Consider the following 27,811-nt stretch of genomic DNA (forward strand, 5'->3'; position numbering starts at 1 on the left):
CAAATGGTAGAGTGGGTTTGAAGGGCTGAATTGTCCACTCGCTCCTAATTTCTATGTTCCTCTGCCCAATAGCTATTGTGGTGATTTTCAATCTCAGATGTTAATGTTCTATATCTTTTCTTTACTCTCATGCCTAGAATTTATCTTTTCGTCGAGACAGATCTTGCTGTTCAAGAGATGGGGATTTTTATTTACCTGCCTTACAGGGAGCAGGATGGTCAGCAAACTTATTCACTCATGTTGAAACTCACTCATGTTGAAACTCACTCATGTTGAAACACCCTACGTGATATTTGAGGATAACGATGATGCAGTTTTCCTCTACATCAGAGCAACAGGAAAAATACAACTGGGGGAAAAATACATATCTCAGAGCCAGAAAAATGGATGCAGAAACCTTTTACTCCAGGGCTTTGGTGTGTCCAGTGGTGTTTTGTCCTGTCATTGTGCAAGTTATTAATTAATGTCTTCATTTGACATTTTCTTCCATTAGAAACAGTTATGACAGCCCTGCAAGACCAGTTCCCTACATTGGTCCAATCAAAGCGCCTTCTTCTGACAGCTGGTGTTTGTTCGTTATTTTATCTGCTTGGCCTTCTATGTGTGACACAGGTAGGTTGTATTTCAGTGATATCAGCTGTTTTCACATGTACTCAGTAACTGTAAAAGGTGATCAAATTCACAGGATGAAAAAATAAAGAAGGCATTAGTGTTCTGGTCCTTTCTTTTTGCAGTTGTTTAATGTTGTGCAGTGATCATGTCATATTGATATCTTGCTGTGATTCTGAGTTTATTCTCAGATAATCCACTCTTACAATAGGACTGGGAAACAGGACCACGGTTCAGTTTATTATGTCATAAAATTGCTCAGCAGACACGTTCGTTATCGCGGTTAGTTGTTACAGGGAAGCATAGCTGCTCTCCCTTCGCAATATGTACTACACACTGAACAAGTCTATAGCTGTCAGTGACATGTATTATATCAAGGTTATATGCTCATCAGCATGTTCTTCTTAAAATGATATTACTATATTCCTATAACATACATGAATGAAAATAAATATATCTCAGACTGGTTGTGAGAACTATCACTCCAAAAATAGGTCACTGTGCTTAGGAGTTTAAGAATTGAACTGTTTAAGACTTTAAGTGGTTGTATAATGAATCAATAATTTAATAATCCTTCCAGATCTCATGATCTTCTTTCTGTCCTGTGATCTAGATTTATCAACTGACTGTTCTTGGCTCACTGATATTTTGGTGACTTTCCTTTTGTTAAAGAGGAGATTACTTTCATGGTTGCGTTCAACATTTTCACTCCCTGAGTTTACCTCTGGTGGTGTTCTGTGCACAGTCAGAATGCTCAATGTTAGAATGTTGTACAATTCCCCAAATTATTTTCTATTCCTCTTTCCATTGTTCCATTAGATATTGTGACTCCTTGGGTTTAAGGCTCACTGCACTTTCTGAGTACTTCTGTGGGTGACCATGTTCCCTGGATGGGATGTATGATTCAAACCTTTTACCACTCTCACAAACTAGATAATTCCACGCCCAGATGTCAAATGAGTGCTGTTTTTATTCTGCCTGAATGTTCAAGATGTTTATCCCATATTTACAGGAAATTGGACTGTTCATGACTTGGCAAATGTGTCCTGACTTGCTTTTTAATGTGATTGTTGCTGGTAATAGAAAGCCCATACCTAGACGTATTGTTATGAAGTGTGACATGGCAATATGGAGATGGTGTCCAGTTGCTCATTTCATGACGGATGGCTGAACAGTATGAACCATTTCATTCAGCAAAAATATTGGGTCTGGGATAATGTGGTGAGGCTGTCACATGATTTAGACCCCATGTAGTACACATCCAAGGTACCCTAGGTCCATAAAATATTTATCAGTGCAGTATGATCCAATTTCAGATATTTTCTCCAGGTACACAATGCACTTTATACTTATGGTGATTACCATGGGTGTAGTTGAGTAATCCTTCCAATGTCTGGTGGTTGGAAAATTGGAATATTACTCAGTGACTTGGTGAAAATTGTCACCGTGGATGGTAAGTAAATTTGTTACAAGCTTCAACCAAAGATATATTGGAATCTTGTGAGGGTAGAGAAATTTTTTTTCTGTTGATGTGGTGGCTGACTTTGACATGCCTGATACACCCTCACAGTCTTCTCGATTTTTCTGTTGTGAACTGAGCAATACACAGTGAGCTGTACAGGGGCCTTTTTCACCCTATGCCCATATGCCCCTGGTATAATGAGGCAATAGAGTTTACTAAAGAGCTTCAGCTACAAGCATCTGTTTATGTTTGAAAAGCATGCCTCTTGAGGGTCCCTGGCTCATCCTTGTCTGGCTAAATCCCTTGGAGCACATCTGGCACGTTTTGTATCCCATCAGGCCGGACTTTGATAATAACTTTCCAAAATGCCCTCAGTTGTGAATCATTCATTGTCTTTTTTCTTACTGTTGACCAATATTCATCTGGATTGATATTGATGATGTTTTCTTATGTAATTTTTTTGTAAGTGCAGCCAAACAGCCATTGTCTAATTTGGCGTTGGTACACCTCTCATTGTGTCTGAAGTAGCCCAGATTGTAACAAATATCAAAGTTATATCCCTGAACTTTTATGAGACATTGTTGTAGTCTTGACGGTGCACTTTTCAGTGGTTTATGTCAAATCATTTTCAATGTTTTGTTCCTACAATGAATCATTTACTAAACTGGTACATATGGAAATTTGTGATAGTGCATACCAGAAGAAATGTTTTCTGTCCTATGTTCAAACAGTTAGATTGTTATTATGATAGAATATTGCATCCAAAAGCAATGAATTTACCATTATGTATGCCCCAACACTGTTTTGACAAGGTCAGGCCCAGTGGGAGGGATGGCATGGATGAAGGTGCTCAGGCCCGAAAAATATTGAACTTGATATCGAGTCCTGACAACAGCAGGGACCCCAAATGGAAATGGGATGCTGACCAGAGTTTCCAGATGACCTTGGGCTCCTTTCATCGCAGCTAACCCATTTTCACTCACTAATGGTCCCCATAAGCAACTTTTCTTTCGCCCAGGCTCAACAGTATCCATTCCTTTGTCTGCCCAACAAGTGTTCTCTCTTTGTGTGGGCTCCATCTCCACCTGTTGTTCACTCCGTTCTCCCAATCCCTGTCTTCAGTGTATATCCCATCTTTTCCTAGCAACAATGAGTTCTGAAGAAGGATCACTGTTCCTGAAATGTTGACTCTGCTTTCTCTCCACAGAAGCTGTCTGACCTGCTGAGTTTCTCTGGCAAATTTTGTTCTTGTTTCAGATTTCCAGCATCCACATTCCTTTGCTTTTAGAATTCCGCAGGTGGCAGAACAGCCTGATCCCTATGCCCTTAACTTCCAGATACATGTACCTGTGAATGCTCCTGCATGGCTGTATGTGGAATACTCTCTGCTTCCCACCAGCTCCACCACCATTGTCACTGTTGGTGCACCCAAGTGCTTCTCTCTGAGAGAAATTATGTTTGAGACACGGAATTGTTCATTCACTTTTAATCTGTAGCAAAAGCTTCCCTTCATTGCCAAGCCTTCAAATGAGGCCTTGTGCAATCATATTCTTCAATTTCTGTTTCTGTTGGGTATAATTGCGTTGTGCAGGAAGAGATCTTGAACCCTTCCCATTATAGTGCACATTCTCTGCTAGCCCTCTGTATGAGCCAGTTAAGAGAAAGATGCGGCTGTTAATGTTTCCTTTGATTTGTTCACACTCTACCCTCCTCCTCTACATTATATACCCTCCCCACCTCTCCTAGCCTTCTCCCTTTTCACCGATGTTCCTTCTGTTTCTCTTCAGTCTCCTCCTGTGATGATCAGCTCCTCCACTATCCCCTATGATATTCCTGCTTATCCACCACCACCACACTGTTTTCTTTTGGCTCAGTTGGCTGGATGGTTGGTTTTAAAGAGAGTGATGCTGGAAAAGCACAGCCGGTCAGGCAGCATCTGAGGAGCAGGAGAGTTGATGTTTCGACCATAAGCTCTTTAACAGGAAGATGATTCCAGCACCACACGTTTTGACTCTGATTTCCAGTATCTGTAGTCCTCACTTTCTCCTGGATGGCTGATTTACAATGGGGGGGGGGGGGGGGGGCGGGGGGGGAGGGGCACCAACAACACAGGTTCAACTTCTGCATTGACTGAGGTTACCAACAAACAATAAAAATGTGAATTAAGAAGATTGATAATCCAACCATCAATAAATCGTTTTGGAGGTTTGACAACTCATTCTGACCTGGTGATTGTATACCGATTTGAAGAGAAGTGTGTTATTTTCAGTTGCTCTTGACTGGTAACTCAGTTGCCTTGATGTTAGATGCTGCAACTCAGCATCATGTCATGATCATCGGCATCAGAATTTTCTCCCTCATTGTCTGCAAACATGCTTAGCTTAGCCTAGCCTTAGGGGAGACAATGGCCTACTGGTATTATCGGTAGACTGTTAATCCAGAGATCCAGGGAATGTTTTGGGAATCCAGGTTTGAACCCTGCCACGGCAGATGGTATAATTTGAATTCAATAGACTCTGGAATTAAGAGTCTAATGAATTCAAATGAATCCATTGTTGATTGTTAGAAACACCCCTTTGGTTCACTAATGTCCTTTACGGAAGGAAACTTCAATTATTACTTGGTCGGGCCGACATGAGAAAGTGAGGACTTCAGATGCTGGAGATTAGAGTCAAAAAGTGTGGCGCTGGAAAAGCACGACTGGTCAGACAGCATCTGAGGAGCAGTAGAGTCGATGTTTTGAGCTTAAGCCCTTAATCAGAAATGAAGAGCTTGTGCTCAAAACGTCAACTCTCTCTTTTCGCAGCAGAGAGCGGCGGGAGCTGGGCGGAAGTTCAGGCGGAGCGCAAAGTCGGTCGGGAAGGTAAGTGATTTGCTATTAGAGTGGGTGTGTTAAGAACCTAAATTAAGAGTCCACAGGCTTGCTACAAAACAAGGGTCTAAGGAAGTTTTTAATCGAAGAGTGAGGCTTCAGCTCAGGAGTCTTTGAAAAGGAGGTTGAGTGAAGTGATTACGCCACAGTTGAAGAGGGTGAAGACATGACTGCCCAGCTGGTTCAGTGCGCTATGTGCTTGATGTGGGAGGTCAACGACTCTGGTGTGTCTGACTCGTACATGTGCGGAAAGTGTGTGCACATTCAGCTATTGACCGAGCATATTGCAGCGCTGATGAAAGAACTCGAGGACCTTAGGCTCATCCGAGGGAATGAGATCTTTCTGGACAAGACCTTCAGCGAGGTCATTACACCAATCATGCCAGAAGAGAGCAGAAGAGAGCAGACGATGAGGAAGGCAGAGAGGAGACAGGTGCAAGAGACCCCGGGAGAAGTACCTGTCAGGAACAAGTTGAAGCTGTTGGAAACAGTGGAGACTGATGACACTGCCAGTCCGCGAGGCGGCCAGGTCTGTCAATCAAAAGTTGGCGCAGAGGCAGAGCGGAAGAGTCGGACATCGCATAGAGCCGTGGTAATAGGGGACTCCATCGTGAGAGGAACTGACCGGGGTTTTTGTGGCAGCAGACGGGATTTAAAGATGGTGTGTTGTCTTCCTGGTGCCAGGGTGAAAGACATCGCGGACAGAGTGCAGGAAATCCTCAAGGACGAGGGTGAAGAGCCAGAGGTGGTGGTACATGTCGGCACAAATGATGTCGGGAAGAAGAGGAGGCACATACTACAGCGGGACTTTGGAGAACGAGGAAGAAGGCTGAAAAGCAGGACGTCCAAGGTGGTTATCTCTGGTTTGCTTCCAGTTCCTCGGGCTGGTGAGGCCAGAAACAGGGAGATAATGGACTTGAATGTGTGGTTGGGGAACTGGTGCAGGAAGCAAGGATTTAAGTTCTTGAATCACTGGGGTACATTTTGTGGCAAACATAAATTCTACAAGAGAGACGGTTTGCACCTTAACAGGTTAGGGATCAGCATTCTGGCAGGCAGGTTTTCTACTGCAACACCGCTACATTTAAACTAAGTAGCGGGGGGGAGGGGACAAACTGGATGTACAAAAAGGAAGTTGAAGGAAAAGTTAGAACAAGAGAAGTCAAGAAAGACAACTGTATCAATGAGGCAGAAAATTCAAAAAGGGATCATGCTGTAAGGTTGAGTGGAATAGGGGTTGATGGGAAGGGTGAGAGCAGTAACAAATTAAAAATGCTGTATATGAACGCACGAAGCATTAGAAATAAGATGGATGAGCTTGAGGCTCTTTTGGAAATTGGCAGATACGATATTGTGGGGATAACTGAGACGTGGCTTCAAGTGGACAGGGCCTGGGAAATGAATATTCAAGGCTACACGTGCTATCGTAAGGACAGACTGACGGGCAGAGGGGGTGGAGTGGCCTTGTTGGAAAGGGACGATATTCAGTCCCTTGCGCGGGGGGACCTAGAGTCAGGGATGTAGAGTCAGTGTGGATAGAGCTGCGAAATACTAAGGGTAAAACGACCCTCTTGGGAGTCATCTACAGGCCCCCAAACAGTAGTCTGGATGTCGGATGTAAGTTGAATCAGGAGCTGAAATTGACCTGTGGTAAAGATGTTACTACAGTTGTTATGGGGAATGTTAACATGCAGGTAGACTGGGAGAATCAGGATGGTATTGGACCTCAAGAAAGAGACTTTATGGAGTGCTTCAGAGATGGATTCTTAGAGCAGCTGGTGCTTGAGCCGACCAGGGAGAAGGCAATTCTGGATCTAGTATTGTGTAATTAACCAGAATTGGTCAGAGACCTCGAAGTGAAGGAGCCATTGGGAAGTAGTGACCATAATACATTAAGTTTCAATCTGCAATTTGAGAGGGAGAGGGTACAGTCGGAAGTGACAGTACTTCTGTTGAATAAAGGGAACTATGGAGCTATGAGGGAAGAGCTGGCCAAAGTTCAATGGTGCAATACCTTAGCAGGGATGACCGTGGTGGAACAATGGCAGATATTTCTGTGTATAATGCAGAAGTTGCAGGATCAGTTCATTCCTAAAAGGAAGAAAGATCCCAGGAGGAGGCATGGGTGGCCGTGGCTGACGAGGGAAGTTAAGAAACATATAAAGTTAAAAGAGAAAAAGTATAACATAGCAAAGATAAGTGGGAAAACAGAGGACTGGGAAGCTTTTAAAGAACAACAGAGGATTACTAAGAAGGAAATACGCAGAGGAAAAATGAGATACGAAGGTAAACTGGCCAATAATATAAAGGAGGATAGTAAAAGCTTTTTCAAGTATGTGCAAGGCAAAAAAATGGTTAGGACTAAAATTGGGCCCTTGAAGACAGAAACAGGGGAATATATTACAGGGAACAAAGAAATGGCAGAAGAATTAAATGGGTACTTCAGATCTGTGTTCACTGGGGAAGACACAAGACTGGGGAAGACCCTGAGGTAGCAGTGACCGAAGGACCTGAACTTAAGGGAATCTGTATTTGCCAGGATTTGGTGTTGGAGAGACTGTTAGGTCTGAAGGTTGATAAGTCCCCGGGGCCTGATGGTCTACATCCCAGGGTACTGAAGGAGGTGGCTCGGGAAATCGTGGATGCGTTGGTGATTATTTTCCAGAATTCGATAGATTCGGGATCGGTACCTGAGGATTGGAGACTGGCTAATGTTATACCACTTTTTAAGAAAGGTGGGAGAGAGAAAGCAGGAAATTATAGACCAGTTAGTCTGACCTCAGTGGTGGGAAAGATGCTGGAGTCTATTATAAAGGATGAGATTACGGCACATCTGGATAGTAGTAACAGGATAGGACAGAGTCAGCATGGATTTATGAAGGGGAAATCGTGCTTGACTAATCTTCTGGAGTTTTTTGAGGATGTAACTCTGAAGATGGATAAGGGAGATCCAGTAGATGTAATGTACCTGGACTTTCAGAAAGCTTTTGATAAAGTTCCACATAGGAGGTTAGTGAGTAAACTTAGGGCGCATGGTATTGGGGCAAAGTACTAGATTGGATTGAAAATTGGTTGGCTGATAGGAAACAAAGGGTAGTGATAAACGGCTCCATTTCGGAATGGCAGGCAGTGACCAGTGGGGTACCGCAAGGATCCGTGTGGGACCGCAGCTTTTTACAATATATGTTAATGATATAGAAGATGGCATCAGCGATAACATTAGCAAATTTGCTGATGATACAAAGCTGGGTGGCAGGGTGAAATGTGATGAGGATGTTAGGAGATTACAGGGTGACCTGGACAAGTTAGGTGAGTGGGCAGATGCATGGCAGATGCAGTTTAATGTGGATAAATGTATGGTTATCCACTTTGGTGGCAAGAACAGGAAGGCAGATTACTACCTCAATGGAATTAATTTAGGTAAAGGGGCAGTACAGAGAGATCTGGGTGTTCTTGTACACCAGTCAATGAAGGCAAGCATGCAGGTACAGCAGGTAGTGAAGAAAGCTAATAGCATGCTGGCCTTCATAACAAGAGGGATTGAGTACAGAAGCAAAGAGGTGCTTCTGCAGCTGTACAGGGCCCTGGTGAGACCACACCTGGAGTACTGTGTGCAGTTCTGGTCGCCAAATTTGAGGAAAGACATTCTGGCTATTGAGGGAGTGCAGCGTAGGTTCACAAGGTCAATTCCTGGAATGGAGGGATTACCTTACACTGAAAGACTGAAGCGACTGGGCTTGTATACCCTTGAGTTTAGAAGACTGAGAGGGGATATGATTGAGACGTATAAGATTATGAAAGGATTGGACACTCTGGCAGCAGGAAACATGTTTCCGCTGATGGGTGAGTGCCGAACCAGAGGACACAGCTTAAAAATACGGGGTAGACCATTTAGGACAGAGATGAGGAGAAACTTCTTCACCCAGAGAGTGGTGGCTGTGTGGAATGCTCTACCCAAGAGGGCAGTGGAGGCCCAGTCTCTGGATTCATTTAAGAAAGAGTTGGATAGAGCTCTCAAAGATAGTGGAATCAAGGGTTATGGAGATAAGGCAGGAAGCGGATACTGATTAGGAATGATCAGCCATGATCATATTGAATGGCGGTGCAGGCTCGAAGGGCTGAATGGCCTACTCCTGCACCTATTGTCTATTGTCTCCTGCTCCTTGGATGCTGCCTGACCAGCTGTGCTTTTCCAGCACCACACCTTTTGACTCTATGACTGGGTTAGAAAATATAAATCTTTTATTCAAAAAGAAAGAAATACAGAGCAGTTAACTTACTATCTATCATAAGTAAAATGTTAGCAATTATTATTAAGGAATTTGTGGCATGACAATGTAGGTTTTGAAGTAGTCAAATAGAGCCAGTACGGTCTTGTGAAGGGAGAGAACATATTTCACCAATTTGTTAGAATTATGTCAGAAATAATATGAGTGTTTGGATAATGGGGAAATGGTGGATGTACTTTTTCTTATATTTCCAGAGGCATTTGATAAAGTGTCACATTAATATTTATTGTAGAACATAGGAGCTCATGGTACAGGGGTTAGCATATTGACATGGACAGAAAATTAGCTGGCTAATAGTAAACAGAGAGTCAGCACAAATGTGTTTTTTTTTCAGGTTCTCATGATGTAACAAGTGGCGTGCCTCAGGGTCAATTCTGGCATTTGAATGATTTACAATTTACATCAATGACATAGATGAAGCAGTAGAAGACACAGCTACCAAAGTTGCTGATGACATAAAATTGGAAAGTAATTTTCAAGGAAGACATAAGGGGGCTATAAAAAGAGAAAGATGGTTTAAGTCGGTGGGCAAAGATGTAGCAAATGGAGTATAATGTAGGAAAACATGAAGTGTTTCCCTTTTAGCAGGAAGAATAAAAAATAAAACATCATATCAAAATGATTAGAGATTGCAGAACTCTGAGAGACAGAAGGATGCGTGACAATCAAAAGTTACTGTGCAGATGCAGCATATAGAGTCATAGAGATGTATAGCATGGAAACAGACCCTTTAGTCCAATCTGTCCATGCTGACCAGATATCCCAACCCAATCTAGTCCAACCTGCCAGCACCCAGCCCATATCCCTCCAAACCCTTCCTTTCATATACCCATCCAATTGCCTTCTGAATGTTGCAATTGTACCAGCCTCCACCACTTCCTCTGGTAGCTCATTCCATACACGTACTACCCTCTGTGTGGAAAAAAGTTGCCCCTTAGGTCTCTATTATATCTTTCCCCTCTCACCCTAAACCTAGGCCCTCCAGTTCTGGACTCCCTGACCCCAGGGAACTTTGTCTATTTATCCTATCTATGCCCCTCATAATTTTGTACACCTCTATAAGATCACCCCTCAGCCTCCGACGTGCCAAGGAAAACAGCCCCAGCCTGTTCAACCTCTCCCTATAGCTCAAATCCTCCAACCCTGGCAACATCCTTGTAAATCTTTTCTGAACCCTTTCATATTTCACAACGATGGCACAGTGGTTAGCACTGCTGCCTCACAGCGCCAGAGACCCGGGTTCAATTCCCGCCTCAGGTGACTCTCTGTGTGGAGTTTGCACATTCTCCCCGTGTCTGTGTGGGTTTCCTCCGGGTGCGCCGGTTTCCTCCCACAATCCAAAAATGTGCAAGTTAGGTGAATTGGCCAAGTTAAATTGCCCATAGTGTTAGATGAAGGGGTAAATGTAGGGGAATGGGTCTGAGTGGGTTGCGCTTCGGCGGATCGGTGTGGACTTGTTGGGCCGAAGGGCTTGTTTCCACACTGTAAATAATCTAATCTAATCTTTCCAATAGGAAGGAGACTAGAATTGCACACAATATTTCAACAGTGGTCTAACCAATGTCCTGTACAGCCGCATCATGACCTTCTAACTCCTGTACTCAATACTCTAACCAATAAAGGAAAGCATACCAAATGCCTTCTTCACGATCCTATCTACCAGCGATTCCACTCCAAGGTCTCTTTGTTCAGTAACACTCCCTCCGCCCTTACCATTAAGCATATAAGTCCTAAGATTTGCTTTCCCAAAATGCAGCACCTCGCATTTATCTGAATTAAACTCCATCTGTCACTTCTCAGCCCATTGGCCCATCTGATCAAGATCCTGTTGTAATCTGAGGTAACCTTCTTCGCTGTCCACTACACCTCCAATTTTGGTGTCATCTGCAAATTTACTAACTGTACCTCTTACGCTCACATCCAAATCATTTATATAAATGACAAAAAGTAGAGGACCCAGCAGCAATCCTTGTGGCACTCCACTGGTCACAGGCCTCCAGTCTGAAAAACAACCCTCCAATATATTTAGGAAAAACGAAGAGTGTGCTGCTGGAAAAGCACAGCAGATCAGGCAGAATCCAACGAGCAGGAAAATCAATGTTTTGGGTATGAGACCTTCATCAGGAGTGAGGCTGGTGGCCCAAGAGGGCTGACAGATAAATGAGAGAAGGAGTGGGCTGGGGGTAAGGTAGCTGAGAATGCGATAGGTAGATGAAGTTGGGGGTGAAGGCGATAGGTCAGAGAGGAGGATGGAGTAGATAGGTGGGAAGGAAGATGGACAGGTAGGACAGGTCAAGAGGGTGGTGTCCAGTTGGAAAGTTGCATCTGGGATAAGGTGGGGGGAGGGAAAATGAGGAAACTGGTGAAATCCACATTGATCCTATGTGGTTGGAGGGTCCCAATGTGGAAGATGAGGCATTCTTCCTCCAGGCATCGGGTGGTTAGGGTTTGGCGGTGGAGGAGGCCCAGGCCTTGCATGTCCTTAGTGAATGGGGAGTTAAAGTGTTCGGCAATGGGGCAATGGGATTGTTTGAGCGTGTGTCCTGGAGATGCCCTCTGAAACGTTCTGCAAACTGGAGTTCTGTCTCCCCGATGTAGAGGAGACCACATTGGGAGCAACAGACATAGTAGATGATGTGTGTGGAAGTGCAGATAAATCTCTGACAGATGTGGAAGGCTCCTTTGGGGCCTTGGACGGAGGTAAGTGGGGAGGCGTGGGTGGAGTTTTGCAATTCTTTTGGTGGCAGGGGAAGGTGCCAGGATAGGAGGGTGGGTTGGTGGGGGCATGGACTGAACAAGGGAGTTGCAGAAGGAATGGTCTTTATGGACCATGGATAGGGGTGGGGAGGGAGATATATTACCTAGTGCATTCTCAGCTATCCTCCCCCCAGCCTCATCCCTCTCCCATTTATCTCTCAGCCCCCTTGGCCCACAAGCCTCATTCCTGATGAAGGGCTTATGCCCAAAACATCAACTCTCCTGCTCCTCAGATGCTGCCTGACTGGCTGTGTTTTTCCAGCACCGCACTCTTCAACTTTGATCTCCAGCATTTGCAGTCCTCACCTATATATTTGGGAAAGCTAATATAACTTTATCATTTGCTGCAAGGCTGAGTGGATACAAAAGTAGAGATGTTAAGCTTCAGTTATACAGTGCACTGATGGTTCCATAATGTGAGAGTCTGTATACAGTATTGCTTGTATTATGGAAAGAAGGACGCAAATATATTCAAAGCAATTCATAACAGCGGTAACCTTATTAAATTATGTGGAGGTGCCAGTGTTGGACTAGGATGTACAAAGTTGAAAATCACATATCACCAGGTTATAGTCCAACAGGTTCTTTTGGAAGCACTAGCTTTCAAAAGTTTGCTTTGAATTCTATGTCATACGATCTTATACTCCATAACCACCTGATGAAGGAGCGGCGGTCAGAAAGCTAGTGCTTCCAAATAAACCTGTTGGATCATAACCTGGTGTGTGATTTTAACCTTATTAAATGGTGGAGTAAGCCCCAGGGACAGGATGGCCTACTCCTGAGCCATGTTCCCTTATTCAGATATTTGTGTTGAATGGGAATGTAGTTCAGATACTGAGTGGGGAGAGTTGGTAATTTCACAAATCCCATTAATGCAATGTTCCCAGGCAGTTAAAACTGGAGGCAAAGAGTTAAGATGTACATGAGGGGTCATGATGTCTAAATCTAGGATGTATTTAGATTAGATTAGATTACTTACAATGTGGAAACAGGCCCTTCGGCCCAACAAGTCCACACCAACCCTCCGAAGAGCAACCCACCCAGACCCATTCCCCTACACCTAACACTACAGACAATTTAGCATGGCCAACTCACCTAACCTGCACATTTTTGGAGTGTGGGAGGAAACCAGAACACCCGGAGAGTGCTCACGCAGACACAGGGAGAATGTGCAAACTCCACACAGACAGTTGCCTGAGGCGGGAATTGAACCTGGGTCTCTGGCGCTGTGAGGCAGTAGTGCTAACTACTGAGCCACCATGCCGCCCATAGGGTCATAAAGTCAGAGATGTACAGCACAGAAACAGATCCTTCATCCATGGTATCAGATATCCTAAATTAATGTAGTCTTATTTGCCAGCATTGGGCCCATATCACTCTAGACTATTCCTATTTATATATCCATCCAAAAGCCTTTTAAATGTTGTAATTATACCAGCCTCCAAAACTTCCATACACACACCACCTTCTGCATGAAACTGCGCCCCAAGGTCTCTTTGTTCAACAACGCTCCCCAGGACCTTAACATTAAGTGTATAAATTCTGCCCTAACTTACTTTTCGAAAATGCAGCACCTCACATTTATCTAAATTAAACCCCATCTGTCACTCCTCAGCCCATTGGCCCAGCTGATCAAGGTCCAATTGGACTCTGAGGTAACCTCTTCACTTATTTGATCACGTGAGATCACATTTGGAACACTGCAGGTAAATTCTGATCTCCCCATTTCAAAAATGACTTTCAGGTGAGAATGGAGAAGAGGGAACAGCAACATAATTGAATCCCACACACAAATGAATGAGGGAATATTGAGCATCGAGTTAGAATTGTGTTGGAACAGTTCTGAAGATGAGTTGTACCAGACTGGAATCAATATGTTAGTTTCTTTCTCCACAGATACTGCCAGACCTGCTGATTTTTTCCAGGAATTTCTGTGTTTGTTTCAGATTTCCAGCATCTGTAGTATTTTGCTTTAGTTATGATGTGGAAGTGACAATGTTGGACTGGAGTGGACAATTTCAGAAGTCATACGATGTCAGGCTATAATCCAACAGGTTTATTTGAAATCAGAAGCTTTCAGAGCACTGCTCCTTCATCATCTGATGAAGAAGCTTGTGATTTCAAATAAATCTGTTGGAATATAACCTGACATTGTGACTTCTGAATTTGCTTTAGTTAGAATTGTGCTTTTATTATAAGCACTTACATGTATACATTTTTCAAATCTCATCAAAGTCTGAATTTGAAAGTAAGAGTACGATCATTTTCCTGTGTAACATTTTTGAATTTTCCATTTAATTTTAGGCTGGGATTTACTGGCTAAATTTAATGGATCATTACGTTACGGACTGGATTCTCGTTATAACAGCTCTCCTGCAACTCATCGGTCTCAGCTGGATCTATGGTCAGTCAATCATAAAAGAGACCGAAACAAATAAACATATTAAATTTAAAGTACTTTGTGAAAATTAAGGTTTCTTTAATAAAATCAGACCAAATGAATCAGATGCTGGCAGACGTGTATCAGAATTCACTTGCTCTTCCTGACAATGAAACCTAATTGGTTCCAGAAACCAGCATGAAACACACAACATCATTTTTTGCATCCTTCACTCAGGATCCACTTGTTTTTGCTGGATTTCAGCCAATTTTACTACAGTCATTGTCTTGTTAATTGCTGATACTTGTATTATTGCACAAATCCAAGATCACATAGGGAGTTTATCTTTCTGCTGTTAGATTGCTTCACAAATATGTGATGTACAAAGGTTCCTGACTGACCTTCAGTAGCAGTGATAATATTAGCAGCCAGCTTGCAGTTACTGTGTGTTTGTTGTATGTAGTGAGGCAGCACAGAGCCCAGACTGTGTAAGTATGAGTTTTATAGCAATATAAGTACTTAAGACAATGAGACCATAAGACAGAGGAGTTGAAGTAGGCCATTCACCCCACTGATTTTGCGCCACCATTCAATGAGGTCATGGCTGATTTGACTATCCTTCACTCCACTTTCCTACCATTTCCCCACAATGTTTGATTCCTTTACTGATTTACAATCTATCTTACATGAATAGACTTATATACCTAGCCTCAACAGCACTCTGTGGTAAAAAGAATACCACTGCACTCTAAGAGCAAAAAGTCTTCCTCATCTCTGTCTTAAATATGTAACCTCTTGGTTCTCAGGAGATGCCTTCTGGTCCCAGACTCTAGCATAAGTGAAAACAGCCTCTATTCCGATATCTGATCAAGCACAATCGTTAACAATCATATACTTTTCAAAATAGATCGCCTCTTATTCCACGAAATTCAAAAGAGCTCAAGCCCAAACTACTCGAACACTCCTGAAAAGAAAATCTCTCCATATCCGAAATTAATCTCATGAACCTTCTTTGGACTGCCTCCAAAGCCAATATTTTTTTTTGAGGGGGAGATGATGACCTGATGATATAATCGCTGGATTGTTAACCCAGGTACTGCCTTAGGGATCCAGGCTCGAATCCCATCATGGCAAATGGTGCAATTTGAATCATAAAATCTCTGCAATGTGGAAGCGGGCCATTTGGCCCAACGAGTGCACACCAACTCTTTGATGAGCATCCTACCCAGACCCAGACCCCTACCCTATCCCCGTAATCATGCATTTCCCATGCCTAACCAGCCTAGCCTGCACATCCGTGGACATTATAGAGGAAATTAGCACGGCCAGTCCAACCAAGCTGCATAACTTTGGACTGTGGGAGGAAACTGGAGCACCTGGAGGAAACCCATACAGACATGGGGAGAATGTGCAAAATCCACACAGACAGCCACCTGAGGCTGGATTTGAACCCAGGTCCGTGGTGCTGTGAGGCAACATTGCTCACCACTGAATCACTGTGCTGCCCCGTTTTATTGAATTCAATAAAAATCTAGAATTAAGAGTCCAATTATGACCTTGAATCAATGTCAATGATTGAAAAAACCCCTCTGGTTTGCTAATGTCCTTCAGGGAAAGAAACTGCTATCCTTACCTGGTCTGGACAACATGTGACTCTGGACACATAGCAGTATGGTTGACTCTTAACTGCTCTCTGGGATGGACGATAAATTCTACTGAGCCAGTGGCATCCTCATCCCATGGAGGAATAGAAACTGTTCCGAATATTCCAGCCATGGTCTCACTAGTGCCTTGAACATTTATAACAAAGCTTACCTATTTTTGTATTCTGTTTGCTTTGAAATAAAGGCCAACTATCCATTTTCCTTCCCTCATACCCATAAAATTTAAAGGCCAGGCTTTTCAGATTTATGCACAAGGAACCCCAAATCCTTCTGTGCTGCAGCTTTCTGCAGTCTTTTCAGTCAAATAATATTCAACTCCTCTATTCCTCCCGCCAAAGTGTATTACTCACATTTTTCCACTTTATATTCTACCTGGCTAGTTTTTGTTCTTTCACATAACCTGTTGTATCTCTCAATAGAATCTTTGTGTCATCCTCACCAAATGCCCTCCCACCTATTTTTGTGATCTGGAAACTTGGTGATTGTATATTTACTTTCTTCATTCCAGTCATAATCGAGGCCCTAGCTCTAATCTCTGTGATACAGTTACAGGTTGCCATCCTGAAAATGTCCCCACTTTGGGTGGCACAGTGGCCCAGTGGTTAGCACTGCTACCTCACAATAATTCTGTGTTGTTTTGTATCTTGAGGACCACAATAGCACAGAATTACTGAGCTGAAACCAATAGCTGAGTTCTGTAGCCATGAAGATGGCCTCAACCACGATCTTGGTTACAAGTCGTACTACATGTGACCCCATTACACTGTTCTGTACCTGTAAGATCTTCCTTACTGTCCAGTTTTGACACCATCACCTTGATAACTTATTATGATCTCTCTACCTTATTTAATGTGTACAGTTTTGGATTAGTACTTGTTACTTTGGTTAGACCCTCGGCGTGTGACTCTTATACCTACCATGTTATTCCAGTCATTTGGTTTGTCTCCAGAACTACCTTATTTTTAATATTTTGTAATTATCTCTCTTCCTTAATGAATCAGATTATAGATCATCCCTTCACCTGCTATTCAGCTGTTGACACTTTATTCACACCATCTGACACTCTTGATCACCTGCAGAGACCTATTATTCAGTCTGTCAACACTCCACTCACACCACTTGTATGATATTTTGATCTCTCTGATTATAAACTCTGTGTCTGTGTGCTTCTCTTTACTTCACCTGACGAAGGGGCAGTGCTCCGAAAGCATTTGATTTCAAATAAACCTTTTGGACTATAATGTGGTGCCATGTGACTTCTGACCTTGTCCACCCAGGCCAACACTGGCAGCTCCATATGTTGTGGTTACAACTTCATTAAAAGCCCGTTAAGTATCCATACAAACACTGTCAGTCTAGAACAGCCCTACAGTGTTACTTATATTGATCCCAGACATAGCAGGCAGGCAGGGGGAAGGAGTGTCCTGCCTGATGGGTAGGGATCTAAAGGTTCTACTGCATAGTGTGGTGTTGAGGTGGGATTTCTTCTTACCCCTGGATTGGTAAGATCAGGGCATGACATGACAACCTGGTCCGAGGTTGCCACCTGGATCAGTGCAATCTCAGCCATCTGGAGGAATACCCAGCAGTGAAAGAAGGAAGTCAATGATCTTCTCCACTTTGCTAGTAAGTGCTACCATGTTTGTTATCTCACCCTCACCGTAACTCTCTTGCTATACCCACCTTCCACTGAGTCTCATGCCCTACCAATCTCACTACAGCTTGCAATCTGTCCCCCTCCGCTCACTCACACCTACCCCAATCCCAGACACCATTAATCCTGCAGTCCCTCTGCACTGCTTGTTCACTCAGGATACCTCCCAGCTGCACCTACAGTAACAATTGGGACACGTCCTTTCATCTCCATTAATACCTGCCTCTGTCTCATTTCAGGAAGTAAGCAGCCCACAGTAGAGCAGAAAGACTCAAGCCAGGTGGTGGGCTGACCTTCATTCAGTTCCTAACCCCTTACGTGGAGTAAACACTAATGTTGACCACCCTGAGCAGCTGGTTGCCCATGTCTAAGCACATGGAATTGGTATCAGAGACTGCCCATGACTTACTGTGCCAGCACCCCATTACACCCTCCTTGATTTGACAGAGTCCTGTTGACAACCACAACAAGATTCCTTCCTTTGTGTCTGCACTAAATGGCAAGGAGCGACTGGAATAATATCCCTGGCTGAGGTAGCAAACACACAAAGGCAAAAGGCAAGGCAAGGGAGAGGTGTTGTGAGCATCCAGGCCAGCTCAGAATGAGTGAGAATTGGGTCAGCAAGTGACCAGCCTGGAGATGCAGCCTGGGTTCATGCTCTTGGGTGTGCTGGCCGAGGCATTACAATGATAGTCACTGGGGCAGACTGTGGTGCAGTACTGAAGTGTAGAAATTTTCTGAGATGGCCCAGCAAGATATTAGAGACTGGCACATATCAGATCCAATACCATGAATGTAAAGTGTATGTGGCTGGCATCCTTGGAGTATTCTCTGAGACCTCAGTGCCTAATATTTAGGTCATTTGGAGCAGGTAACAAGCTGAATTCACGAGATCCCCACTCTAATCTCCAGGTCAAGTTTTCTCAATGTTGAGCTTGTTAGGTGAGTTTAAGATAGGAAGCTGAATATTAGTTAGGCGTGTTGTACCATTAGCTTGCTGCTTAATAGGGAATAATCCCATTAATTAGGAACTCATCACTGCTGAGTGACAGATTCAGCTCATTGCTTACTGAAAGAATAAAAAAAAATGGTCTTCCCGACATCAGAATTGCTACAGTTCTCATCCAATTCTCGAATAAACCTTGCCAAGCTCACATCATCCAGATCCCGACAAGATACTGCTGTCGATCTTCTATCAGCTCACCAATTCACTATCCATGGTCATACTGTACACCCAGCACAATGGGCTCTCAGGTTATTAAGGAGCCTCATGTGTGGTACTATATCAAATGTTTGAGCTGATCCAATATAACTGGATTTCTTTAGGAATCCAGCAGCACCCACATGCTACAGTTGCAACATATCACCTAAGTGGTCATCTCTATTGCATTTAACTCAATGGTGTATTTTATAAGTTTTAATTAATTACACTTATACCCCTGTTCTTTACATTGGAAACACCCCACTCTTTACCCTTCATTGGTTTCTATCAGTATTAATCGTATCCCTAACAAGTGATTTGTAATAAGATTAGAGAAAATTAGCCTATTTTTGCTGTTGTTCACATGTTTCTATATTTAGGGTTTGTTATGAACTCTTCACTTTCATATTTTACAAGTCCTTAGCAGAAATAGACCCATTCAGCCCCTCAAGCCTGCTCCACCATCAATACGGTCATGATTGATCTGTTTGTGTTTCAAATTCCAAGTTACCTTCATCGCCCAAGAAGAACTCATTCCAGGAAAAGCTTATGTTTCCAATTTGTGCTGGGATGGACAGACCCTTGTTCCCAAAATGGGAGAGAAAGATCAATCAGTTGGTGACAAGAATCAATTTCCTTATCCTGTTTGAAATCTGGAGCAATCCCTTCTCTGGGTTAACCTGTTCATCAGTGCCACCCTGTACAAGATGAACTTCAACAGTAAACAAGCTGCCCTAAAGACAGGACAGAGTGAGTGATGGTGTCTCTCTTCTTCCTTGTTGTTCACAGGGACAAACAGATTCATCAAGGACATTGAGATGATGATTGGGGAAAGGACTTGGCTCTTCTGGCTGTGGTGGAGAATGTGTTGGATTCTGATCTCTCCGTGTTTGCTGGTGGTAAGAAGCTGTTACACATTATTTTGATTTAAACTGAAAATACCCAATCTCTCATTCTGTTTCTGATTTAGTTTTGTATCTTATCCACATTCAGGCAGTCTTAATCTGGTCCTTGACAACATTTGCCCCACTAAGATATGGATCTGTTGAATACCCTGTCTGGTCAGGAGCACTGGGCTGGTGTATGACCATCTTCTGTATTATGTGGATCCCCATCATGGCTGTGGTGAGAGTTGTCCAAGCTGAGGGCCCCACCTTGTGGCAGGTGAGGGACGCTTTGAAATCTTTTAAAGATTAAGGAACAGAGAACATAAAATTAGGTTTTGGATCATGATAGATGCAATGCAAAGCATATTGTTTCAAAGTCAAAATGTCTTTTTGTTGTCCTTTCACTTATGCTCAGTTCAGTCCACCGTGATACCATCTTGGTTCAGGCACTAAAGCTGGAGTGGACTGGAAGTAGTATCTGTGAATGTTTGAATATACAACTAAAAGAAAGTGGATCGGTTAGCTCAGTTGGTTGGATGGGTGAGTTGGTGATGCTGAGTGATGCCAATCCCTGTACCAGCTGAGGTTACTGTGATGAACTCTCCTTCTGGAACTCTCCCCTTGATCCTCAGGTTAAACCACCATCAATCACCTCGCTCTCTGTTGAGAGAGCAGCCCTGTGATCTGATAGGACTATGGTTATTTCAATGTTACAAAAAAACATAATTTATCACATTTATGCAATTAAATCAAAGATAGGTTTTAAAATAATAAAAGAATTGCACTATTGGAACACATCACAAATATGAACATATCAGTGTGTTGCAATACCTTGGAAAATGCAGGTCACCTTAATTTAACAAATATAAACAAAAGGTCCACTAAACTCTATATTTTGTATTTCAGTCATGGATCACAGATTGTTAGGTTGATTTCATTAAATTCTCAATCAATTCATACACTATTTATGCACCTTACAAAGTTGGAGTTTGGACTGTTTCAAAACTATCTCTCAGTTTCAGAATGGTGTCTTCTGCATTGCAGATCTTTACGTTTGTCTGGTTGTAATAACAAGTAGTGGCATTAGGTGGTGGGATTCAGTAGTTTTCGAATAAAGTCCACGTGGAACATTTCCTGGTTTCAGTACAGGTTTGTCAAGATCAATCTCACATTTTGTTTCTTCATGCTTTCAATGAGAGAAAAGGCAGGGAGACAGTGAGTTTTGAGGAAGGAATTCCAAAGTCCCGTAATTCAGCAACTGAGGGGCCATCTACTAATGGTCAAACTATTTAAACAGCAAGGGTTCAAAATGCTTGATTTAGACAACCACACATGTCACAGAGATTTCCAGGAAAGGGTGAGCCAAGACCATGGAAAGATTTGGAAACAAGCAGGAGAATGTTAAACTTGAGTACTTACTTAAGCAGGAGCCAATATGAATTAGTGAGAAAGGAATGATCGATGATCAGGACTTGATGTAATTAAGAGCACAGATTTGAATTATTAAGTTCACAGAGGGTCGGATTTGGGAGGTCAGCTGAGTTGTTACTTGAATAGGAGAAAGTGAGGACTGCAGATGCTGGAGGTCAGAGTCAAGAGTGTGGTGCTGGAAAAGCACAGCTGGTCAGGCAGCATCCAAGGAGCAGAGAATTAATGTTTCGGGCTAAAGCCGTGATGAAGGGCTTTAGCCAAAAATGTCGATTCTCCTGCTCCTTGGATGCTGCCTGACCTGCTGTGCTTTTCCAACATCAAACTCTCGATTTGCTATTTGAATAGCCAAGTGCCAATGGCATGACTGCATGGGTGTGGATTTTTGCAACAGAGGATTTCTGTAACTACAGAGGAATCGAATCAGATTATGCAGGCAAAAATATATGGTTTTAGTGGTGTTATGAAAATGTTGTCAGAAGCTCATTTCAGCATCAAATACAGATCAAAACAAATCGTCACAAGTAGGGTGATAAAGAAAGTTTATGGCGTACTTGCCGTTATTGCTCAGGGAACTGAGTACAAGAATCAGGAGGTCATGTTACAGCTTTATAAGACTTTGCTTAGGCTGCATGACGACTATTGCGTTTAATTCTAGTCGCCACATTACAAGAAGGATGTGGAGGCTTTGGAGAGGGTGTAGAAGAGGTTTACCAGGATGAGGCTTGGATTAGAGGGTATGAGCTCTAAGGAGAGGCTAGAAAAACTCAGGTTGTTTTCTCTGGAGCGGCTGATAGAAGCCTACAAAATTATGAGATGGATAGATAGGGTTGACAGTCAGAATCTTTTTCCCCCCCACAGTTCAAAAATACTAAGAGAAGCATTTAAGGTGAGAGGGCAAAAGTTCAAAGGAGATGTGAGGGGCAAGTTTTTTTACACAAAGAGTGTCAGGAGTCTGGAACAGGCTGCCGGGGTGGGGGTGGAGGCAGATATGATAAAGGCATTTAGGAACTTTTAATTAAAGACATGAATATGCAAGGAATGAAGGGATGTGAACCAATGGCAGGCAGAAGAAAATAGTTTAATTTTGCATCATGTTCGGTACAATATTGTGGACTGAAGGATTAGTGTCTGTACCGTACTGTTCTATATAAGACCAAGGTTATGATTTGTCTGTCTCAACTACACAAAGTTCACAGAATCTGAGTTGTTATGGTGCAGAAAGAAGCCATTCAGCCCATCATGCCTGTACCAGCCCTCTGAATGCGCAGAAGGCCTTAGTATTATTCCCCCGGCTTTTTCCCATAACCCTGGACATTATTCCCATTTCAGTGATTATCCAGCGCTGTCTCTAGTACACCGAATGATTCTGCAATAAAAGATCAAAACAATGGCACTTTTAAAAGGAGGATGACAGACAAAGGCAGTGACCACAGGGTCAGAGAAAGACTGACCCTGCTGTCTGACACAGCAGTGAATCTGCACTATCACTGCTTTTGCTGTTTGAGTTCATGTATCTCTGGACATTAGAGTGCATTTAGGAAAATTTAACAAACAGTGAAATTCACAGCTGACCTTAGAGGAACCTGTGTGGGTGAGCTCACAGCACAGGAACAGACATGTGCATAGTTTGTACTTGTAATCTTGCTGTAAATCTACAGTAGTGAATAGAGTGGATTCTTTCTTAATTATATCTTTTATTGAGATCGGTCTGTTGATTAAATTTTAAAAATATAAACCATAGGTACTAAGTTAGCATGGAGCAGTGTTTTTTTAAAGAGCAAAAAGATGGTGCTATTTTCTGGGTCTGTAGATTGTGAAGGAGCAACGATGACCTTTAGTTGAGTGAGGTGCTCTTCCTATCAGATGTGGGAGTTTAGGGAGCATTTCCATGTTACTGATGGTTACTTCTGCAGGAAGTGTCTTTGATTGTGAATCCTATCAGATCGCATGGTTCGGTTGGACCAGCAGTTAGAGGCAATAAGGAATTTACAAGAGCTAGGGAATATGACGGGTGGCAGTTATAGGAAGCGAGAAAAGCCGCAGAAACATTCAGGTAGATGGGTTAACTCCAGGAAAATTAGGATGGGTAGGCAGGTAGTACAGGAGTCTTCTGTGGCTGTCCCCATCTCACACAAGTATGCTGTTTTGGAAAATGTAGGGGGTGATGGACTTTCCGGGGAATGTAGCACGAACAGCCAAATTTCTGGTCCGGAGACTGGTTCTCAATGTAATGAGGGGTACGTCAGGTTCCAAGAGATCAATTGTGAGAGGGGACTTTCTAGTCAGAGGCATAGACAGACACTTCTGGGGCCAACAGTGAAAAATCAGAATGGTGTGTTGCCAGGATCAAGGATATGTTGGAGAGAGTGCCGAATGTTCTCAAGGGGGAGAGGGACCAGCAGGAGGTCATTGTACACTTTGGAACTAATGATATAGGAAGGGAAAAGGATGAGATTCTAAAGGGACAATATAGAAGCTTAGGCAGGAATTCAAGAGGAGGTTCTCTAGGGTAGCAATATGTGGAATAACCCTGGTACTACAAGCTAATGAGGGTATGAATAGAAGGAAAGAGCAGATGAATGTGTGGCTGAGGAGATAGTGCAGGGGAGAAGGGTTTACATTAATGGATCAATGAAATCTCTTCTGGGGTAGAAGTGACCTCCACAAGAAGGATGGATTGCACCTGAATTGGAAGGGGATGAATATACTGGCAGGGAAAATTGCTCGAGCTGCTCAGGAGGATTTAAACTAGTAAGGTGGGGGGTGGGGGTGGGGGTGGGGGGGTGGGGAATAGTGGGACCCAGGGAAATAGTGAAGAAAAAGATCAATTTGAGATTGGTTGGGAAAGGTAACTAGTTAAAGCAGGCAAGAACAAAGCAGAAAACAACTACAGGTTGGACTGATAAATTAAACTGTAATTATTTCAATTCAAGAGAGCTAACGGGGAAGGCATGGTTAGGAATATCGGACTGGGATGTCATTGCAATTACAGAGATGTGGCTCAGAGATGGACAGGATTGGCAGCTTAATGTTCCAGGATACAAATCCTATAGGAAGGATAGAAAGGGGGGCAAGAGAGGAGGGGGAGTGGCATTTTTGATAAAGGATAGCATAACTGCTCTACTGAGGCAGGATATTCCTGGGAGTACATCCAGGGACGTTATTTGGGAGGAATTGAGAAATAAGAAACGGATGATCACCTTATTGGGATTGTATTATAAACCCCACCAATAGTCAGTGGGAAATTAAGAAACAAATTTGTAAGGAGATCTCAGCTATCTGTAAGAATAATAGAGTTGGTATGGTAGGGGATTTTAACTTAGACTGGGACTGCCATCGTATCAAGGGTTTTGATGGAGAGGAATTTGTTAAGTGTGCTGAAAAAATCTTCTGATTCAGTATGTGGATGTACTGACTAGAGAGGTGCAAAACTTGACTTACTCTTGGGAAATAAGGCAGGGCAGGTGACTGAGGTGTCAGTGGGGGAGCACTTTGGGGCCAGCGACCATAATTCTATTCGTTTTAAAATAGTGATAGAAAAGAATAGACTGAATCTAAAAGTTGAAGTTCGAAATTGGAGAAAGGCCAATTTTGATGGTATTAGGCAAGAACTTTCAAAAGCTGATCGCGGGCAGATGTTTGCAGGTAAAGGTACAGCTGGAAAATGGGAAGTCTTCAGAAATGAGATAATGAGAATCCAGAAATAGTATATTCCCGTTAGGGTGAAAAGAAAGGTTGGTAGGTATAGGGAATGTTGATGACTACAGATGTTAAGGTTTTGGTTATGAAGAAGAAGAAAGCATATGTCAGGTATTGACAGCAGAGTTCGAAGGAATCCTTAGAGTATAGAGGCAGTAGGAGTATACTTAAGAGGGAAATCAGAAGGGCAAAAAGGGACATGAGATAGCAATGGCAAATAGGTTTAAGAAAAATCCAAAGGGATTTTATAAATACATTGAGGACAAAAGTGTAACTAGGGAGAGAATAGAGCCCCTCAATGATCAGCAAGGAGGCCTGTGTGTGGAGCTGCAGGAGATGGGGAAGATACTAAACAAGTATTTTACATCAGTGTTTACTGTGAAGAAGGACATGGAAGATATAGAATGTAGGGAAATAGATGGTGACATCTTGAAAAATGTCCATATTGAAGAAGAGGTGGTACTGGATGTCTTGAAATGCATAAAAGTGGATAAATTCCCAGGATCTAATCAAGTCTACCTAAGAACTCTGTGGGAAGCTAGAGAAATGATTGCTGAGATATTTGTATCATCGATAGTCACAGGTGAGGTGCTGGAAGACTGGAGGTTGGCTAACGTGGTGCCACTATTTAAGAAAGGTGGTAAGGACAAGCCACGGAACTATATTTCAGAGAGCCTGACATCGGTGGTGGGCAAGTTGTTGGAGGGAATCCTGAGGGACAGGATTTATATGTATTTGGAAAGGCAAGTACTGATTAGGGATAATTATAATGGCTTTGTGCGTGGGAAATCATGTCTCACAAACTTGATTGAGTTTTTTTGAAGAAGTAACAAAGCAGATTGATGAGGGCAGAGCGGTGGACGTGATCTATATGGACTTCAATAATGTGTTCAACAAGGTTCCTCATGGAATACTGATTAGCAAGGTTAGATCTCGTGGAATACAGGGAGAACTAGCTATTTGGATACGGAACTGGCTCAAAGGTAGAAGACAGAGGGTGGTGATGGAGAGTTGCTTTTCAGACTGGAGGCCTGTGACCAATGGTGTGCCACAAGGATCGGTGCATTTTGTCATTTATGTTTTGGTAAGGCAAATCAGAGCAGGACTTGTACACTTGTTGGGAAGGTCGTGGGGGAGTGGGGGGGGGGGGGGGGGTGTGGTTTGCTGAACAAAGAGACCTTGAGGTACAGGTTCATAGTTCCTTGGACGTGGAGTCACAATTAGATAGGATAGTGAAGAAGGTGTCTTGAATGCTTTCCTTTATTGGTCACAGCATTGAAATAGGAGTTGGGAGGCCATGTTGTGGCTGCCCAGGACATTAGTTAGGCCACTTTTGGAATATCATATGCAATTCTGGTTTCCCTCCTATTGGAAGGATGTTGTGAAACTTGAAAGGGTTCAGAAAAAAATTACTATGATGTTGCCAGGGTTGGAGGATTGAGTTTCAGGGAGAGGCTGAATAGGCTGGGGCTGTTTTCCCTGGAGCGTTGGAGGCTGAAGGGTGACCTTCTCGAGATTTATAAAATCATGAGGGGCTTGGATAGGGTAAATAGACAAGGTCTTTTCCCTGGAGTGGGAGAGTCCAGAACTAGACAGCACAGGTTTAGGGTGAGAGGGGAAAAATTTAAAAGGGATGTAAGGGGTAACTTTTTCATGCGGAGGGTAATCCGTATTTTGAATGAGCTGCCAGAGGAAGTGGCAGAGGCTGGTACAATTGCAACATTTAAAAGGCATCTGGATGTGTCTATGATTAGGAAGGGTTTTGAGGGAAATGGGCCAAATGCCGGCAAATGGGACTAGATTAGGTTGGGATATCTGACCAGCATGGACGATTGGACTGAAGGGTCTGTTTCTGTGCTGTACATCTCTATGACTCTATTTGCTACTTTTGCAAATCAATCAAAACATCAAGGTCTAAACAGCACAGATTTAATGAGATTGAGCTAATTGTTCCTGTTTGCTCTGCCCAGACCTCTCATTATTTTGTGAACTTTAGTGAAATCCCCCTCAGCCTCTTCCTCTCCATGGCGTGAAATTCCACATTCTCTAATCAAAACCTGGCAGTTAATTGTCAATCAGCATTAGTGGGTGCATTCTCCACGGCAACATCTCTGCCAATCAGAATTCATTTAGCAACCAATCAATAGTCTCCTTTCAGATGACAGAATTTACTTTTCACCTTGAATTGGTTGGGATTCTTGCAAAATGTCCCAATAAATGCAGGACAAAAGGATTTGACAAAATGTGTCTTTTCTCAACAATACATCTAAAGGATTATTTGATAAACTATTCTGTAACCCTTATCATTAATGCTAGTCAGTCTACATCATTTGCTTCTCTGCAAGTATTTCTAATGTAAACAGTGTTCGGTTTTCGGGTTTTGCCCAATTCACCAAGAATTTCTGTTTTTCGTTTCTTAATTCAGCTTACACTGTGGTATCTCTTCCCAATGAAAAGCTGCTCTGTGACATCATTACAGGATACTAAACCCCTAATGCAATGGTTAGGAGGTTGGTCTTTGAGGTTGTTGTAAACAGCAAGTTCTTACAGTCCTGCACTAGTAGGCAGGAGGGCCCATACAGTCTCCTCGTTTGCCATCCCATGCTTGTGTCCGGCCTACAACATTATAAGGTGTACGCAAAGCCTAGAGCATCAGTTAATATTCCCCTGCAATTGTGGGTTTGCGTGGTAAGGGGAGAACAGGAAGGCTCAGAAAAGGAGATGGCTGACTCTATCAATGAGACCAGCTCAAAGTCCCAGCCTATCCAGATATTCATTGCATTCCTGACCTTGCTGTTGAGTCTCCCTACTCTCCCTGGACCTTCGCTCCCATTTCCTGTCATGTGACCTCACTACTGGCTCCCCCTGTGGAACTCCAGCACTTTGATTCTGGAGGTTGCTTCTGG

The 27,811-nt window shown here is 43.0% G+C and overlaps 1 protein-coding gene across 1 annotated transcript in view; it reads left to right on the plus strand.

The window, feature by feature from the left end:
- LOC132820047 (sodium- and chloride-dependent neutral and basic amino acid transporter B(0+)-like) overlaps positions 1 to 27,811 on the plus strand; it is a 117,160-nt gene that overhangs the window by 21,997 nt on the left and 67,352 nt on the right. The window contains exons 9-12 of the mRNA XM_060831966.1: positions 494 to 612; positions 14,294 to 14,393; positions 19,678 to 19,787; positions 19,882 to 20,052. Of these exons, the coding sequence (XP_060687949.1) occupies positions 494 to 612; positions 14,294 to 14,393; positions 19,678 to 19,787; positions 19,882 to 20,052 (500 nt within the window). The remainder of the gene's footprint in view (positions 1 to 493; positions 613 to 14,293; positions 14,394 to 19,677; positions 19,788 to 19,881; positions 20,053 to 27,811) is intronic.

This window comes from Hemiscyllium ocellatum, chromosome 11, assembly GCF_020745735.1.
Source record: "Hemiscyllium ocellatum isolate sHemOce1 chromosome 11, sHemOce1.pat.X.cur, whole genome shotgun sequence".
Classification (NCBI taxonomy): domain Eukaryota; kingdom Metazoa; phylum Chordata; class Chondrichthyes; order Orectolobiformes; family Hemiscylliidae; genus Hemiscyllium; species Hemiscyllium ocellatum.